We start from the raw sequence: 19,623 nt of genomic DNA on the forward strand, positions 1-19,623 counted from the left end.
TTGGGTGGTAGAGCTTTTCTTAGGATGTTGTAAGAACTGCAGTTTTGCTAAGTAAGCATAGCCCAAGGAAGCTGATCCCCCTTCAGGCACAGACTCCCTGGCGGCAGAAGGAAAGCTGAATGCAAGACAGAAATTTTTTGTGAACTTTGGAAGAGGAGGAAAAGATGGGGTAGATTGGAAAGAATTAAAACAGACCATTAGAACTGAAAGTTCTGCGTTATAGATAAAGTTAAAGGACCAGGCTGTGTAGCAAGGAGGATGGGCAGTATATCTTCCCCTTTGGGACTGACAGAAAAGAACCCAGCTGCACATTGAAGTAAGTAAACAATAGTTTATAAACACAGAGAGCCTTAAAATGACTTAATGTGATAGCTGTGAAATAACTTTATGTGACTTAATGACAGATGTCACAGTCTTGAGTAGATTCAGATAGCTTGTAAGTGCTGTTCAGGAAACAGTGATCTCTCTGCCCAAAGGAGATGAAAACTGAGTAATGGCCATTAGCTTTTCCAGTGAAAGGTTACTGTGAAATATCGCCATGGAGGCAGTTTCTATTTAAAACTCAGGGATTTTTTTTTTTTATTATTTGTTACAACACAACTTTGAGCCATTCAGAGAGAACTCATCATATAAATGTAATAAATAAGTAGATTTGGGTTTATCTAGTCATCTGAAAGCCATCAGTACTGAATTAATCCACAGAATGGCAGAGCACACATTTCTCAGTAGTAACTAGTGACAACCTTTTAATAATTATTTTGAGAATCTTGATATATGCACTTATCAGTACCCTGCACATTAAAGTTAACCACTTAAGTTTGGGGTGTTCTGATGTTTATTTGATCAGTTTTATGCCTTTATAGTGTATTCCAATTCAATTGTGGTTGAAAATGAAACAAGTGGTATTTTCCACTCATCTCCTCTGTCTCTTTCACTTTATGAACAATTTTTTGTTGGCTTATTTTTTATTTTGGTCTTTCATAGACCCTGCTGGAAACAACGACTAGCCTTCTAAACCAAGATCTCCATTGGTCATTGTGTAACCTGAGAGCTTCAGTCACCAGAGGACTGAATCCCAAGCAGGATTACTGCTCTGTTTGTTTGCAGCAGTACAAGAGACGCCAAGAAATGGCTGATGAAATTATTGTCTTTAGGTAAGAAAGGGAAGGAAATGTGACACATATGGTGTGTGTGCGTGTATGGTATTGCCAGGCAGAAATACATGTGGACACACAGCCCCAGTCAGTCGTTCTGCCAGTGAACAAAACAAAGTTCCTGTCCTTATAGACCTTACATTCTGCATGGGAGTCAGGAGGAAAGGGTGTTAGGGTGGTCAGGCAGTAAATAAATACAGAGTAATAAGAGCTATGGAGAGAAATAAAATACAGGGTAAGAGGATGGAAAGAAGAAGCGTTCAGGGTGAGAGTGCTATTTTAAGACACTGTAATGAGGAAAAATATGCCTAAGGAAGTGACATTTGAGCAGAATGAGAGAGGTAGGAGTGAAGGTTCAGAATATATTTTAAGGGAAGTGTTAACTTTCTGATGTATTAGATGTGAAGTGAGAGGGAAAAACATCTTCGGCCTGAGCTACTGGATGAATGTGGTACCATCCTCTAAGACGAGAAGGAACAGGTGTGAGGAGCTGGGGAAATCAAGAGTCTTGTCTTGGAGATGTTAGGTTTGAGATGCCCTTTTAAACATTCAAGTAGGAATGTCAGGTAGACAGTTATTCTAGTCAGAGACATGTCCTGGAAATATAAATTTAGAAATCATCAGCATGTAAATGATATTTAAAGCCACAGTACAAAGAGAAAGGAAGTTTAGTGCAAAAATGGAAGGTTTGATCTCAGGAGGAGACAGCTCATCCAGAATATATGGATAGAGGCAATATAAGATGGACTCTGGAGCCAGACTTTAAATCTTGAGTTCAAATCCTGACTCTGCCACTTACTAGCTATGAGACTTTGACAAGTTATTTCATCTCTTTACGTCTTAGTTTCTTCATCTGTAAATTGGGATACCTACTTGATAGGGTTTTGTGAAGATTAAATGAGATAATTTACATAAGACACTTGTAACCATGCTGACATATAGTAAGCACTATATAAGTGTTAGCTTCTATTATTACAGATACAGGAAGATTGGTAGATTTGGTGGTTGGAAGAGGAAGTAGTTTTCATCACACAAACAGCCCATTCATTCAACAAGTATTTATTGAGCACCTACTATATGTCAGGTACTGTTCAAGGGGGTAGGGTACCACATGAACAAAACAAAGGTTCTGCTCTCACGGAGTTTACACTCTAGTAAAAGAGGCAAACAGACAAGTAAAATGCCAGATAGTGACTAACACGGAAAAAAATAAAACATGTTAAGTGAGATATATAGTGTTTGTGGGGGCAGATATTTTATGAACTGTGGTCAGGGAAAGCAACACTGTTAAGGTGATTATGGACAGACAATTTAAAAATTAATTAATAAAAAGGTAATAATTACCATGAATAAAATAAAACATGGTATAGAGGAGAGAGAACGTTGGGAGCTACTAATATATAAAGAGTTATTAGGGAAGTTTAAGTAACATTTGAGTAGAGACCTAAAGGAAGTGGCCATGCAATATCAGGGGGAGAGTGCCCCAGACAGAGGATCAACAAGTGCAGAAACCATGATGCATGTGCTAGGCATACTTGATGGGTAGTGAAGGGAGCAGGCTAGTGTTGCCTGAACAGAGTGAAGGGAAAATATAAGAGATGACTTCAGCGGCTAAATCATGTAGGAACTGGGTCATTATAAAGAGTTAAACTTTTGCTCTGAGATGAAAAGCCATTGGATGTTTTTGAGGATAGCATTGACCTGAGCTGACCTCTGTCTTAAGGATCACTTTGACTGCCGTGGTGAGAATGGACTGTAGAAAGCCAAGGGTGAAAATAGAATGACCAGTTAAGCTATTGCAGTAATCCAAGTGAGAGATGGCCCAAGATGATTGTAATGAAGTAAGCAGTGGTGGGATTCTGGATATATTCTGAAGGTATAGCTAATAAGATCTATTTATAGTTTGTATATGAGGTGTGAAAGAAAGAATAGTTTTTGGCTTGAGAAACTAGAAGAGTGTAGTTGCCATTATTTAGATGTGGAAGGTTGGATGAGAGCATGCAGTGGGGGTGGAGTGGGGTGGAAATCAAGAATTTGGAGCATGTTAAATTTAAGATGCCTATTAAACATCCATAGTAGAGGTCTTGAGACAGGTAGATGCGGTTGAGGAGAGAAGTCTGGGCTGAAGGTATAAATGTGGCAGTCACCAGGATGGAGGTGGTATTTTAAAGCTATGGAACTGGAAGTAATCACTAAAGGAGCAAGGATGGCTGTAGAAAGAAGAGTATAGAAGAGAAAGACTACAGAAGAGAAAAGGATGGATGGATAGATGGATATATATATATATCTCCATATATATATATATGTGGGGGAGGATAGAGAAAAGGAAGATTATAAAGACTATCAAAGAGAAAAGGATTGATGTCTGAGGTGGTCCAAGATTTCAGGTTGGAGAAATGAGGAGGAATCAGTGAAGATGACTTAGAATTATACTCAACACTCATTTCTGGAAGGCTTATTTGGGAACTTAGTGTATTCAGTAGGGAATTTCTTCATAGGAATAATGTTAGAATTTACTGTAACACTGACATTTTTGTAAATGCTTATTAATCAAATCATGACTCCTGAATTTGATGAGGCAGACCACTCATGTTATTACCAAATTACTTATATAATTATGATTTTCCCCAATTGACTTTTTTTCAAACTGTCTAAAAATGTTTCATAGTTTGAGAAATGAACAGAAGTTCAACTCATCCCCTGGTGGTTTGTAATCAGAGAACTGTGATGCTGTTCGTGCTCATAACTTAAGTGTGCAAATACGTGAGTCTGGATTTTAAAAAAGAGAGGACAGCAACAAGTAAATCCCCTTCCTTGTTTCTTAGCCTATACCCCATCAGTGCATTTCAGCTTATTGGAAATATTTATCACTTTTAAATACACTCTAACACAACTTAGGTTTATGATTTTATGATAATGAAAAGTGTCAATTGGTTGCCTTCATTTTGCAGCTGTGGCCATTTGTATCACTCATTCTGTCTGCAAAGCAAGGAGTGCACTGTAGAAATTGAGGGGCAAACAAGATGGACGTGCTACAAATGCAGCTCAATTAACAAAGTAGGAAAGTTGAGTGAAAATTCATCTGAAGTTAAAAAGGGAAGAATAACCCCGTCACAGGTAAGACTTGTTTTCATGGCAAGATGCAGATGGTCTTTTCTTTTTTTTTTTTTTTTTTTTCAGATGGTCTTTTCTTAACAGTGTCTTTTAGGCCTGGCCTCATTTTTTTTCAGGTCCTATAGGCCTCAGCAAATTTACTTAATTTGCTGTTTCCTGGTCCTTCCTCTATGCCACCCTATCCTGTAGTTGACCTTAACATCACATAGTGAAAAGTTGGACCTGTTGCTTTTTTCTCTTTGTTTTATCAGCTTTCAGTGTTAAGTCAAAATCAGACCCAGGGAAAAAAACCCTGACCTAGCTTCTCCCAGGTAACAGTTCAGAATTTCTACACTCCAGTGATAGGCATTAGTTTATATATTCATCCAATAGATAATGGAACTGTGTGCCAGGCACTGTGCTAAGTGCTGGGGATACAATTATAGACAGGACATTTGTCTTGTAGAGTTTATGACCAATGAAATTATAAACAGATTTTCAGAAAGTGTTCTTAAGTTCTTTCTGACACTGAATAGTTGGTGTCTTTTCCATCATCAGTTCTGACACCAATTCTGTCAGTTCTTTGGATACCAACTGGATGTCCAGTAATGCAATTAAATTCTGACACTAACCACCAGGAATTAGCGTCAGACTCCACAGGTTTAAAGGTTCATTCCCATAAGACTGTCCTCACTTCAGACACCAGTTACAAATCGGGTGCCCAGATTACATGCTCTTCTATCTGACTTACAAATTTAGGGGTCCCCATGACCCATTTCCCCAGGTTTGATAATTCACCAGAACAACTCATAGAACTTAGGAACATACTTTATGTTTACCCATTTATTATAAAGGATACAACTCAGGAATAGCCATATGAAAGAAATGCATAGGGCAAGGCATTGGGGGGAAGAGGGTGCCCAAAGCTTCAGTGCCCTCTCTTGGCATACCATCTTCCCAGTATATCAGTGTGCTCACCAATTCAGAAGTTCCTTGAACCTCAACATTTAGGGTTTTTTATTGGAAGTTTCATTACATAGCCATGATTGATTAAATCACTGGCTGTTGGTGATTAGACTCAATATCTAGCCCCTCTTTCCTCCCCATACATGGGATTGGGGGAAGGACAGGGAGGGGAGAACTGAACGTTCTAACCCTCTAGTCATGGCTTGATCTTTCTGGTGACCAGCTGCCATCCTGAAACTATCTAGGGGTCCCCAGGTACCAGTCATCTCATTAGCATTCAAAAGGCACTCTTTTCACTCAGGGGAGTCCAAGAGTTTTAGGAACTACGAGACAGGAACCAGGGACAAAGACCAAATAATATCTTTTATTATACCACAAGTACTTACAGATGAACTGTGCTGTAAGAGCGGATAATGAGTAGACCTAATCTAGACATGAGAGGTCATGGAAGACTTCCTCAAAATGCCATGTTAGCTGCCTCTGAAGGAAAAAAAGAAGATAAAGTTTAAGTGCAAGGGTAGGCAGGAGGAGGAGTATTCCAGTCAGGGAAGAATATATAGAATAAACAAAACATCTCTGCTGGAACTAGGCATTGAGTATGATTGGATCTAGAGGCTGAAAGAATGGTATTAAATGAAATTAGTAGGTAAACAGGGACCATATTAATTATTTTTATGTTTGTGGTAAAGAAACAGGAAGACATTGAAGGACTTTAAAGAAGGAATGATATGATATGATCAAAATAGTATTTTTTTTTCAGAATAGTACTTTTAAAAGAACTGCAGTGCAGAAAATGAATTGAAAGGGAAACAAGAATAGATGTAGGGAGACCAAGAATATTGAAATAATTTTGAGGAAAGGAATGGTAACTTGTACTAGGATGGTGGAAGCTGGGACGGAGAAAAGAATACATATTTGAGATGTGTTTGAGATGAGTACAGAAATCAAAATAATTAATATGGTCCCTGCCTGCCTCACTAACTTCATCTCATACCACTGTCTTTCACCTTCTAGATTCAGCTATGCTCAAGTTCTAGTTCTGTACTCTTTTCTGCTTTACAGCAGAGATCCTATATTTGAGAGGTAGAATTATCAGGACTCGGTGATAAATAAATTGGTTGGTGGGGCAGACAAGACAGGGAGGAGTCAAAGATAACACCCAGATTTCTTGTTTAAACACAAATGGATGGTGGTACCAGTTACTGAGATGGAAAACAATGAACAAAGAACGTATTTGGGAATAAGACAGAGAATTCATTGTTGGAGTTAGAGCTGTCTGCAGGACATACAGATGAACGTAAAGATGTTCAATATGTTTCTGGATTGAAAATTTTATTAGTCATCCAGAATGCTTCCTTGTTTGCATTTAGGAAAGGAAAAACAGGCCCTGTGAGTTCTAGAATCTTTCCAAGCTGAATTCAAATGCAGATGGGGGAATCTTATTTATGCAGATACTTAAGGCTTTACATCTTGGGGCACTTCAGTGTTTTTTCTGTTTCAGTTACATCCTGTTGATAAATAACTTGTGATTACATGTGTATTATTGCCTGGATATTACCAATTAGATGTTTTTCTTTCTTCCTAGATAGTCCTCAGGGGCTAAAATAGACTTTTTTCCTTTTTTAAAAAACACAGTTATATATGCAATTATGTATTTTAATACATAATTTATAAACAGTAAAATTCACTTTCTGCAAGTTTTGGCAACCACCTTTACAATCAAGACATAGAGCAGTATCATCACCTCCCTCAAAAGTCCCCCATAGCTCTTTGTAGTCAGCTTTTTCCTCCACCCTCCAATCCCTGGCAACCACTGATCCATTTGGAGTTAATTTTTAATAGCATGTGAAATAAAGATTGAGGTTCTTTCTTTTGCATGTGGCTATCCATTGAATTGCCTTTGTACCTTAGTCAAAAATCAATTGACCATGTATATGTGGGTCTATTTCTAGACTTTCTATTCTGTTCCATTGATCTATGTATCTATCCTTGCTCCAATGCTGTGTCTTTATAGTAAATCTGGATATCAGGTAGTGAGTCCTCAAAGTTTGTTCTTCTTTCTAACATTTGGCTATTCTACTTTTCCATATAAATTTAAAAATCAGCCTGTCAATTTCTACAAAAAAAAAATCATGCTTGGATTTTATTGGGATTGTGTTGAATATATAGATCAACTGGGGAGAGTTGACATCTTAGTGATATTGAGTCCAATCCATTAACATGGTATAGCTCCAACTTTATTTAAATCTTCTTTGATTCATTTCATCAGTGTTTTATAGTTTTTGGCATATAAATCTTGTGGTAGTTTTGTAAGATTCATTTCTAAGTATTTGATGACTTTTGATGCTATTATGTATTTTACTGTTTTATATTTCTTTCTTTCTTTTTTTTTAATTTGGCTGCGTCAGGTCTTAGTTGTGGCACATGGGATCGCCATTGCGGCATGCGGGATCTTTCTGTGCAGTGTGTGGGCTCTTTGTTGTGGCACACGGGCTCCAGAGTGTGCACGCTCAGTAGTTGTGGCGCTCAGACTCTCTAGTTGTGGTGCATGGGCTCTAGAGCACGTGGGCTCAGTAGTTGCGGTGCGCAGGCTTAGTTGCCCCACGGCATGTGGGATCGTAGTTCCCTGACCAGGGATCGAACCCATGTCCCCTGTATTGGAAGGCAGATTCTTAACCATTGGACCACGAGGGAAGTCCCTGTTTTATATTTCAATTTCTAATTGTTCATTCCTAGAATATAAAAATACAATTTATTTTTGCATGTTGATCTTGTATCTAGTGACCAGTGACCTTACTAGGCTTACTTATTAGTACCAGTACTTTTTTGTAGATTCTTTGGTATTTTATACATAGGCAGTCATATCAAATGCAAATAATGCCTGTTTTATTTCTTCCTTTCCAATTTTATACCTTTTATTTCTTTTTCTCGCCTTGTTGCATTGGCCTCCAGTACAGCGTTGAATAAGAATGGTAAAAATAGACATCCTTGTCTTGGTACTGATCGTAGGGAGAAAGTATTCAGTTTTTCATTATTAAGTATAATGTTAACTGTAGGCTTTTTGTGTGTAATCTTTATATCATGTTTAGGAGGTGTCCTTTTATTCCATGTTTTGTTGAGGATTTTTTCCATGAAAGGGTGTTGAATTTTGAAGACATTTATACTACATTGGTTGCCATGTTCCCACATCCCCACACCTCACACAAGAAAGACAGTAATCTGTTTCATTGACTTTCTTCCTGCCTGCTCTCAGAGCATCGAGAAAAGGGAAATTATTTTGAAATTGGATCTATATGTCAAAGACAGCTTTATTTCTGAGGCTATCCCATTCTGCAGGGCAGGAGAGATGACTCAACCTGTTCATTCTTTAGGAAAACCCAAGTGAGATTACTGATCAGATCCTCTTGAAAATCTCTGTTTGATGCTTCCTAATTAATTAAGCAAAATAGAATGAGAACTATCTCGGATTTCTTAAATTTTCCTCTAGCTGTCTGTCTCCTTTGTTTTTCTAGCTAAGATATTGTAAAAAGATCTAGTGGATTGGTAATGCAAGGAAAGAGAAAATGAAATTTATCAAATACATGCCTTAGATGTGTTTATGCTAATCTTCACAAGTTTAGCTGAAGGAACTGTATGTAGCTCAGAGAGGGAGGGCCAGTATTTGAATTCAAGTTTTTAGAACCGTCATCACCCTCAGTTTTCCTGCCTACAGTCTGTTCTATTTTTAGCATTCTGGCTTTATTGAAACCTGGCAAAGCTGATTTTTAAAATATATCTATACTATGTTCGCTGTGCTAACTTAAGATTTCTTACCATGTATGAGCCATTCACATTTTTAATTGTAAGAGAATTTTAAATGAAAATACTAATTCTATATATGATGGTTTTTATCAAACTTAACTTCATGAAAGTTCTACTTTGCTCTTTTAATTTCCTTTGAAAATCTATCACCCTTGGTTATTAAGTTCCTAACCAGTGCATGGAGAGAAGCAGAGGTATGTGTCCCAGTGACTTCAAAATCAAGCTGAGGTTGCCAGTCAACTTCCACCTGTTGCTTCCTACCCTCAGTAGATACTGAATACATTTGAAGCTTTTCACTGCCCTTGTAATGTGATCCTTCTGTCAAATAGCTTTTTTTTTTAAAATTAATTTATTTATTTTTGGCTGTGTTGGGTCTTTGTTTCTGTGCGAGGGCTTTCTCTAGTTGTGGCAAGCGGGGGCCACTCTTCATTGTGGTGCATGGGCCTCTCACTATCGCGGTCTCTCCCGTTGCGGAGCACAGGCTCCAGACACGCAGGCTCAGTAGTTGTGGCTCACGGGCCTAGTTGCTCCGCGGCATGTGGGATCTTCCCAGACCAGGGCTCAAACCCGTGTCCCCTGCATTAGCAGGCAGATTCTCAACCACTGCGCCACCAGGGAAGCCCCTAAATAGCTTTTTATTTCATCCTTTTCCAGGACTTGAGATGATTGACTTTTACTTCTTTAGTTACTGACTCTGACTCAACAGGATGCAACAGTTACCCTCAAAACTGTGGTTTGATGGATAAAGTCTTTCTTCTTGCCTCTGTTAATCTCATTTCTGTTTTTCACAACTGGTGAAAAACAAAAATGTGACACATCAATTGCCTCCCAACAGGTCTGCACAGACATGATTGGAGTTATTCCCCCAGAAAGCCTGCTTTCCTTTGGAATAAGCATTTTATTCTTTGAAAGCAAATGAAAAGAAATAACTCAAATTTCTTTCTTTCTTTCCTTATCTCCACTCCCCCGCCACCTCAGGTTTACTGTAGCTCAATCTGAAATATAGGTCCAAAGAGTAGACCTTGAAAGCCTGATTTTCTGTTTTGCTTTTGCTATATATTACTCACAGATAAAATACATTTGAGAAACTAATTTCAACTGAAGTTCTCATCATGCTATTATATTTTCTCAACAAATGTTATTCCAATAGAATAGAATAGAATAGGAGTAATTTTATCTTTGATTATTCTTTTATTAAATTTAGAGTAGCAAATAACTATCTTAATTGGCACTGATTAGCATTAGAAGAAATTAACTTGCTATTCATTTTTAAAATAATAATTCTTGGTCAACAGCAACTTGATATAAATTCAAAGAAGTATAATTGAAGATTTACTAGATTTTAGTTTTAACATTAGTATATTATTAACAGGGTTTAGAGTTCTTGAGAGATAGTAATAAGCTAACATAACACATTATTATGTGCCAGAAACATTCCACTTGTTATTCCTTTTAACACTTCAAAAACCAAGAGTATTTGGAGACTCATTAGAAAGTCTTATTATGTATTGCTCGATATCTTTTCAGAATTAGATATATCATCACTTATCAGTAAAGAGCCAGGTACATTAGTCCAGTATCAGAGTTTTTTGTTTTTTCAGTAAGAGGTAAATATCTGAAGAAGAAGGGGATTGGAAGTAAACATATAGCTGCCTACTCATCCTTTAATAATCACAAAAGGAGATAATTAAAAGAAATAAGCTGATATTTTCCCTGGTACTTGGAGTTGGTTTTATTTCTTGGTTTTTAGAATTGTCTAAGAAAATGTTTTGTCTTTGGGATAAATTTACAAATAAAGTCAGATGGAAGTATTTACAACTTCGAAGAAATTATTCAGTAAATGACATTTATGCTTACTGGTCATAATTTTCTGTTAACCATTAAGCATTGCTTAATGATTTTGGATTCCCACTATAAATTGGAGATTTGTTTTACATGCCATTTAGTGAAATAGGGACACTGGTATTAACGCCCTGTTTTCATTTGTCCATTTTTAAAGAGTATTAGCTCCCTGTTATGAATATGTTAGATTCAAATTAAATGCTAAAAAATGAGATTTCCATTTTTGGTGATAGCAGCATTTCTCAAAAGAGTATCTTCTAAATTAAACTTACAAATTAAATGAAGATTAATATGTCTCAGAAGTGCAGAGAGGTGATAAATAATCCTAATATAAATGAATCTGTTTGAGGAGATTATTGCCCATTTTCCAATAATCTTGTTATTATACCCTAGTATTAAGTGATTCATTACTTCAGCCAATATATAATGTATGCCTGCTTTGGACCAAACACTATTCTTGGTACCAAGTATACACTGGTGAACAACAACAACAAAATAGTTCCTAACATCATGTAGCTTACTATCTAGTAAGAGAGCTAGACAGTAATTAAGTAAACAAACTATCAAACACATAATTTCAAATTGTGATAGGTATGTGAGTGCTATGAGGGGAAAGAATAGAATGTTATAGGAAGAATAACAGAAGGGAAACCTACTTTTTATTGGGTGGTCAGGGAATATCTATCTGCAGAGATGAAAATAAGATGCTACCAGCCCTGGGAAGAACATTCCAAACAAAAGAGAACAGCAAGCACAGAGGAACTGAGGAGGGAAATGACTTGTTCAAGGAACTGAAAAAAGATCAGTCTGGAACATAGTGACTAAAGAGGAGCATTGCAAGGAATGAGGTTTGAGAGGTAGGCAGGGCCAGATCCTTATTAGAATGTAAGACTCTGGTGAAGAGTTTAGTTTATATTCTTAAAGTAAGAATAAAAAGGATTTAAAACAAGGGAATACATACCATCAATTGATTGTGATTGTGGAAAATGGATAGACAGCCACACCGCTATTACTGTCCAAGTCTTCACCTCTTTGCCAGACCAGCGTAACAATCAGATTCTTAAGATTCTATAAATTTGGTCACTTCCCTTTGATCCAGAAAACACTTGTGTCCAAGGGACCGAAGGAAGACAATAGTACCAAGAAAGTGTTTCCAGTCTCTATGTAGAACTAAAGCTTTGCTGGAAATATGGGCGAAGGGCATAAAAAAGTTTTGTTGTCCAATAAAATGTGAAAAAATGTTGAGCTTCACCAGTGATCAAAGAAACACCAGTTAAAATAGCAATATGATGCCATTTTAAAAAACTTATTAAACTGGCAAATTTTTAAAAATACATATTAAACTGGCATACATTAAAAATACTAATTCAGGGACTTCCCTGGTGGCACAGTGGTTAAGAATCCACCTGCCAATGCAGGGGACACAGGTTCCAGCCCTGGTCCAGGAAGATTCCACATGCTGCGGAGCAGCTAAGCCGTTGTGACAACTACTGAGCCTATGGTCAACTAATCTATGACAAAGGAGGCAAGGATATGCAATGGAGAAAAGACAGTCTCTTCAATAAGTGGTGCTGGGAAAACTGGACAGCTACATGTAAAAGAATGAAATTAGAACACTCCCTAACACCACACACAAAAATAAACTCAAAATGGATTAAAGACCTAAATGTAAGGCCAGACACTATAAAACTCTTAGAAGAAAACATGGGAAAAACACTCTTTGACATAAATCACAGCAAGATCTTTTTTGACACACCTTCTAGAGTAATGGAAATAAAAACAAAAATAAACAAATGGGACCTAATGAAACTTAAAAGCTTTTGCACAGCAAAGGAAGCTATAGACAAGACTAAAAGGCAACCCTCAGAATGGGAGAACATATTTGCAAACGAATCAATGGGCAAAGGATTAATCTCCAAAATATAAAAACAGCTCATGCAGCTCAATATTAAAAAAAAAAACCAACCCAGTCAAAAAATGGGCAGAAGACCTAAATAGACATTTCTCCAAAGAAGACATACAGATGGACAAGAGGCACATGAAAAGCTGCTCAACATCTCTAATTATTAGAGAAATGCAAATCAAAACTACAATGAGGTATCACCTCACACCAGTTAGAATGGGCATCATCAGAGAATCTACAAACAACAAATGCTGGAGAGGGTGTGGAGAAAAGCGAACCCTCTTGCACTGTTGGCAGGAATGTAAATTGATACAGCCCGTGTGGAGAACAGTCTGGAGGTTCCTTAAAAAACTAAAAATAGAATTACCATATGACCCAGCAATCCCAGTACTGGGCATATAGCCACAGAAAACCATAATTCAGAAAGACACATGCACCCCAATGTTCATTGCAGCACTATTTACAGTAGCCAGGTCATGGAAGCAACCTACATGCTCATCGACAGACGAATGTATAAAGAAGATGTGGTACATATATACAGTGGAATATTAGCCATAAAAAGGAACAAAGTTGGGTCATTTGTAGAGACGTGGATGGACCTAGAGACTGTCATAGAGTGAAGTAAGTCAAAAAGAGAAGAACAAGTATCGTATATTAACACATATATGTGGAATCTAGAGAAATGGTACAAATGAACCGGTTTGCAAGACAGAAATAGAGACACAGATGTAGAAAACAAACGTATAGACACCAAGGGGGGAACTCGGGTGTGGGTCGTGGTGGGATGTATTGGGAGATTGGGATTGACATATATACACTAATATATATAAAATAGATAACTAATAAGAACCTGCCGTATAAAAAATAAATTTAAAGGAAAAAAAAGAAAGGTATACCTACAGGGACTTCCATTTCACTAAGAGTCTTTTGGGGGAGAAATGGACAAAATATATAGAAGAATGGTTCTCAAGACATTGGACCTCAAGCCGTGAAAGAGAATAACCCTTGAGAGACAATAAACAAATGATGTACTAAAATACTGCTGGAGGAAAGTTTCCAAGCCACTGCACAGAGAGGGAGAACCAAGGCAGAGCTCATCAGTATCTCTGATTTTGGACAGAGCAGGGAGTCCAGGGAAAACAAGGGCTAGAATTCACAGGACAGAGTATTGGACAGGAGAGAGCCACACAGAGAGAGGGCTTCAGAGATCTGCAGAAGGCAACCTTGAGTTGAATACTGACCCACTCATGTTTGTGAGGAAATGACTCAAGGCCAGAAAAAGGAGCACCCAAAAGTATTAGAGGTAGCAGTGCCCCAAATTCATATAGAGCCAGGAATACTGCAACCTGGAAAATGTCATAATTCACAGGGCAGCACTGAGAGTACTAAGTAAGGGTTTGACCTCAATATTGGGGGAAAAGTTAACCCTAGACTAGCTGCTGTTTTGATCCCACGTAACAAAACTTAAAAGCAAAATCTAAAGAGATCAAATTATTTCTATGTATTTTAACAACATCCCAGAACAAAGTTCAAGATTATGTTAAGGATTACAGGAATATCTAACCGAACAAAGTAGAATTCACAGTGCCTGGCATTTGATCAAATATTACAAGGCATGCAAAAAAGCAGGAAAATACAAGTCATAAAAAGGAGAAAAAATCGATTACGTGACATTTTGGAACAGGCAAGTTATGGAGACAGTAAGAAGATCATTGGTTGCCAGGAGTGGTCGGGGGGAAGGATGAAGAAACAGAACAGAGGATTTTTTAGTGTGGTGAAAATATTCTGTATGATACTATTGATATAATGATGGATATATGTCATTATGCCTTTGTCCAAATCCATAGAATGTGCAATGCCAAGGGTGAACCCTAATGTAAACTATGGCCTTTGGGTGATAATGATGTGTCAATGTAATGTGTCATCAGTTATAACAAATGCACCACTCTGGTGGGAGATGTTGATAATAGGGGAAGCTATACATCTGTGGAAGCATGGCACATATGTAGTATCTCTGTACCTTCCTCTCAATTTTGCTATGAACCTAAAACTGCTCTTAAAAAAATAGTCTTAAAAAAACAATCCCCTGCCTTCCCTTTGTGCTCTACAACCAAAAGAAAGAAACTCCTACTACGGAATGTATCTACTATGTACGTACAACTGTGCTATAGATTGGAATATTAGCTGAAGTTAAGGGCAGAGAATGACAGTGTAAACTAATAAGAGCATTAGATAAATCTTATTAAGTAATGAGTATTCTCATGAAGAAAGAACATAGGATGTCACAAGGCTTGGGCTCTAGAACTGACCTCTGCCTTACTACATGAGCTTGAGAAAGTAATTAACTCTCCCCTCTCTCCCTCCGTCCCTTCCTTCTTTCCACCAGGATGAAAACATAAATCTTTTTTAGTGTCTCATCGAGGCATGGTGAAAACAGTATGTAGGTCTGTGCAGACCTACTAGAGAATGGACTTGAGGACACAGGGAGGGGGAAGGGTAAGCTGGAACAAAGTGAGAGAGTGGCATGGACATATACACACTACCAAATGTAAAGTAGATAGCTAGTGGGAAGCAGCTGCATAGCACAGGGAGATCAGCTTGGTGCTTTGTGACCACCTAGAGGGGTGGGATAGGTAGGGTGGGAGGGAGGGAGACACAAGAGGGAAGAGATATGGGGATATATGTATATGTATAGCTGATTCACTTTGTTATAAAGCAGAAACTAACACACCATTGTAAAGCGATTATACTCCAATAAAGATGTTTAAATAAATAAATAAATTTTAAAAAGCAGCCATAAAAAAAGATCACTTTGACTAAATCCCAGATTTTTCACACTAGCACACAATGCCATTCATTTAATTTTTTTTGTTTCTGTTTTCATGTCTTCTACTCACAAGTTACAAGAAAGGATATATTAAAATTAACTTATGAATTAAAAAAAAAACAATCCATTGAAACAGACCCAGAAATGGCACATATGATAGAATTAGTAGATAAGAACATTAAAACAGTTATTATAATTATATTGCATATGTTCAAGAAGCTAGAGGAAAGATTGAACATAAGAGCCAACCAAACATCTAGAGATTAAACCTACAATGTATGAGATGAAGAACACACTAGATGGGATTAACGGTATAACGACATTGCAGAAGAAAGGATTAGTGAACTTGACTGTATAGCAGTAGAAACTATCCCAAATCAAACATACACTGAAAAGAAATGAATGACTATGAACTACAGAACAACTTCAACTAGCAAAATATACATGTAATTGGAGTTCTGGAAGAAGTAGAGGAAGGGATAGAACAGAAAAACTATTTGAAGAAACTTAATACAGAGTTCCAATTCCAATAAGGGCAGGGCAGCCTGTATTGGATGACCCTTCTGCCAGTAACAATTATATAGACAAAGTATTGTTTAGAGAGCAACCAGAAGCAGGCAGAAACTTTAGAGAACACAAACCTTGAAATAAGGGAAGCAAACTAGAGGAGCTCTACACTTAACAAGTTTTTTTTCCTTTATCGCACATTTCAGTTTGCCTTGGAGAACTGGAGGAAAAGAGCTTATAGTAGTATTCTTATTGGATGAAGAAACAGAGTTCAAGACTACCAAAGCAGTTGTAAATTGAGAGAGGCCATCTCAAGGAAGGAAGCCAGGGAGGAGGGAGCCCTAAATTCTTTTTACAGGTTTCTAAGTTGCACATACACAAACAATGCTTCAAGAAACCATGCAGAAAGTAGCATCAGGAGGACTAAAGCGCTGAGCAGAGATATCAGTAAGTGCATAGTGCTGAATTTGAGTGCAAGCCCTACCAAATTTGAGGGAATGATAAACATCTCAGGTTTTGTATTGAAACTGCAGAAGGACCATGCCTTAGGACTAAGGGCCACCCTAAGACCAAGGGCAAAAGTAAAATAAATCCTTTCTAACAAAGCCAAAGGCCAAACTATTATAGGATCAGTAGGAAGAAGGAAAATATAACCTAAAATCAAGAGAAAAACATCAATAGAAGCAGATCTATGGATGACCTAGATATTAGAATTGGGAGTCAAGGACTTTAAAATAGAAATTATAAATAAATTAAAGGATTTAGAGGAAAAAGATCAGCAGAATGATTGGATACATAGGGAAATCTCAGCAGATAAATGGAAACTATAAAATAAAACCAAATGTAAATTCTAGAGTTAAAAAAATAAGATGAAAATTTCATTAGGTATCAACAGCATTTTTAACAGAGACAAATGTTATCTGTATGTTTGGAGACAGTTCAATAGAAATAATCCTAATGGAAGCACAGAGACTAAAAGGGTTGAAAATAAGTAGAAAGCTCTCAGTAACCTGTGAAACGATATCAAGAAGTCCTAACGTATGTATCACTGGCGAGGAGAGAGAGAGAAGTGGAGGGGGGGACTGAAAATTTCCCACATTTGGTGAAAAACATTAACCCGTATGTCCAAAAACTCAGCAAACTGCTAGTGGGATAAGTACAAAGAAAACCACACTCAGACACATCTTGGTCAAACTGCCAAAACCAAAGATAAAGAGGAATCTTAAAAGCAGCCAAAGATAAGACAATAATAAGAATGATGACTGATTTCTCATAAAAAGGAGGTGGGGAGGAGAGGCCAAGTGACAATAAATGGCATCTTTAAAGTACTAAAGAACGGTAATACGGTGCTTATATTGTATGTTATATAACATTCCCAGTGGGGTCTAGCACAGCATCCCATAATCAAATGCTTACATGGGATAAATAAAGACTATAAATAGCCTCACTTCAGGTCAGGTTTTGATGTCAGATAACTTTTGGTGCCAAAAGTTTTTAAAAAGTACTTTTGATTTCAGAGCTTTTTGGATTTTAGAATTATAATAAAAGGATTTGTGGGTATATTTTACTTGTCAGGAGGAGAACTGGCAATATATATTTATAAATGTCTACACTCTTAGAAGTAGGGACTTAGAAGAATCTGTGCAATGAAAGTAACACATGAAGAGTGTATACCGAGTGTTACACAAGGATGTTTATGACAGCATTTTTTAAATAATTTAAAAAATTGAAAACAACCTAAATGTCCCAATAGTTTCCTAATACTTGGTTAAATTAGTTATGGTATATGTATACAATGAATGGACTGCTTTATAGCCATGAAAAAGCATGTTGTCAGAGAACATTGATATGGTGAAATAAACTCTCAACATGTTACATGAAAAGATCACAAAGCTGTGTGATTCCAAATGTTAATAGTATTATTGCTGTGTGGTTGGATTGTCATTTTTATTTGCTTTATTTTGCGCTTTTGTATTTCTAAATTTCCATTCATGAACAGTATTCCTTTGGTAATCAGAAAAATCAAGGCTTGTTTTTAAAAAAGCAAGGTGATAAGAAAGATATTCCTATTGCTATTAAACTTCAGATCAGATTGCTTCTCTAAGTTAGGAATCACTTTATTAACAAAGATCACAAAAGTTTAGCATTATTAAGGCCTTAGCTTAATATATCATCCATATCCCAAGATCTAGTGTTCTGCACACCTGGATTTAAAGTGTCTTTTAAGCTGCATTGCCTGAGGCATTTCCAGAAGGAATCCTTTTAAACGAAAAATAAGACCTTTCGTAAGTGATGCTGAACCATTTCTGTTACCACTTCAAACACTCTCTGACTTAATCTCCAGAGAACAGCATTCTCAGATAAATTGTCCAGCACCACGTCTAGTTTTTGGCTTGTTTTAAAAAGTCTGTAGATCCTTTTATGAGTTCATTTTTTTTAAGCTTAAATATCTACTTTGCTTTGAAATCTATTTTCTCCCTTTTCAAAAAGAGCATACCAGGAGTTAAAATTGGATCACATTCAGCAAACTACATCATACATCTGGAGTAAATTCCAGAGTATTAATGTCATTGTATGTTAAAGGAAAGACTTTCAAGTCTAATTTTTGCAGACCTGCTAAATCTTAAAGGACAGTCTGGATAGCCAGCAGTTTGATCCCTGAGCTGAGGTATGTTTTCTAAAGTTATTCTGAAAGTCAGAGGGGAAAGGCATAAAAGACTGCAACATGGTCCTGTTTGAATGGATTGATGCCACAGTGATAGGAAATGTCTTTATCATTATATACTGTAGGCTGTTAGAATTAAACTGTTAGAATTGGAACAGGCTTGAGAACTTGAGTCCAGTTGCTCTCCCAGTACTCATATCTCTTCTACATCATTGTAGATAGATAGTATCTAGTATCTATTGAGCTACATGTAATAATTATTTTTCCTTATAAGTTAATAAGTAGATATTCTGATTTCATATCTTAGTCTCTGTGTACTTAATATTTGCTAGAATTCACTGCTGAAACCATGTGAACTTGGAGTTTTCTTTGTGGGAAGCTTTGATAAAAAATTCAATTTCTTTAATAAATATAGGGCTATTCATATTTTCTTTTTGATCTTGGGTCCATTTTTATAAGTTGTTTTTAAGGAAGTGTCATTTTCATTTATCAAATTTATTGGCATGAAATTATTCTTAATAGGCTCCTACTGCCTTTTTTTCTTTCTTTTTTTTCAACATATTTATTGGAGTATAACTGCTTTACAATGGTGTGTTAGTTTCTGCTGTATAACAAAGTGAATGAGCTATACATATACATATATCCCCATATACCCTCCCTCCTGTGTCTTCCTCCCGCCCTCCCTATCCCACCCCTCTAGGTGGTCACAAAGCACCGAACTGATCTCCTTGTGCTATGCGGCTGCTTCCTACTAGCTATCTGTTTTACATTTGGTAGTGTATATATGTCCATGCCACTCTCTCACTTCATCCCTGTTTACCCTTCCCCTTCCCCATGTCCTCAAGTCCATTCTCTACGTCTGCAT

The 19,623-nt window shown here is 37.0% G+C and overlaps 1 protein-coding gene across 7 annotated transcripts in view; it reads left to right on the forward strand.

Annotated features, from left to right (window-relative positions):
- VPS8 (VPS8 subunit of CORVET complex) overlaps window positions 1-19,623 on the forward strand; it is a 280,256-nt gene that overhangs the window by 197,399 nt on the left and 63,234 nt on the right. For all 7 annotated transcript variants that reach the window (XM_057545206.1, XM_057545205.1, XM_057545207.1 and 4 more), the window contains exons 43-44: window positions 985-1,154; window positions 4,106-4,271. In XM_057545206.1, the coding sequence (XP_057401189.1) occupies window positions 985-1,154; window positions 4,106-4,271 (336 nt within the window). The remainder of the gene's footprint in view (window positions 1-984; window positions 1,155-4,105; window positions 4,272-19,623) is intronic.

The sequence above is a fragment of the Balaenoptera acutorostrata genome, chromosome 4 (assembly GCF_949987535.1).
Source record: "Balaenoptera acutorostrata chromosome 4, mBalAcu1.1, whole genome shotgun sequence".
NCBI lineage: Eukaryota > Metazoa > Chordata > Mammalia > Artiodactyla > Balaenopteridae > Balaenoptera > Balaenoptera acutorostrata.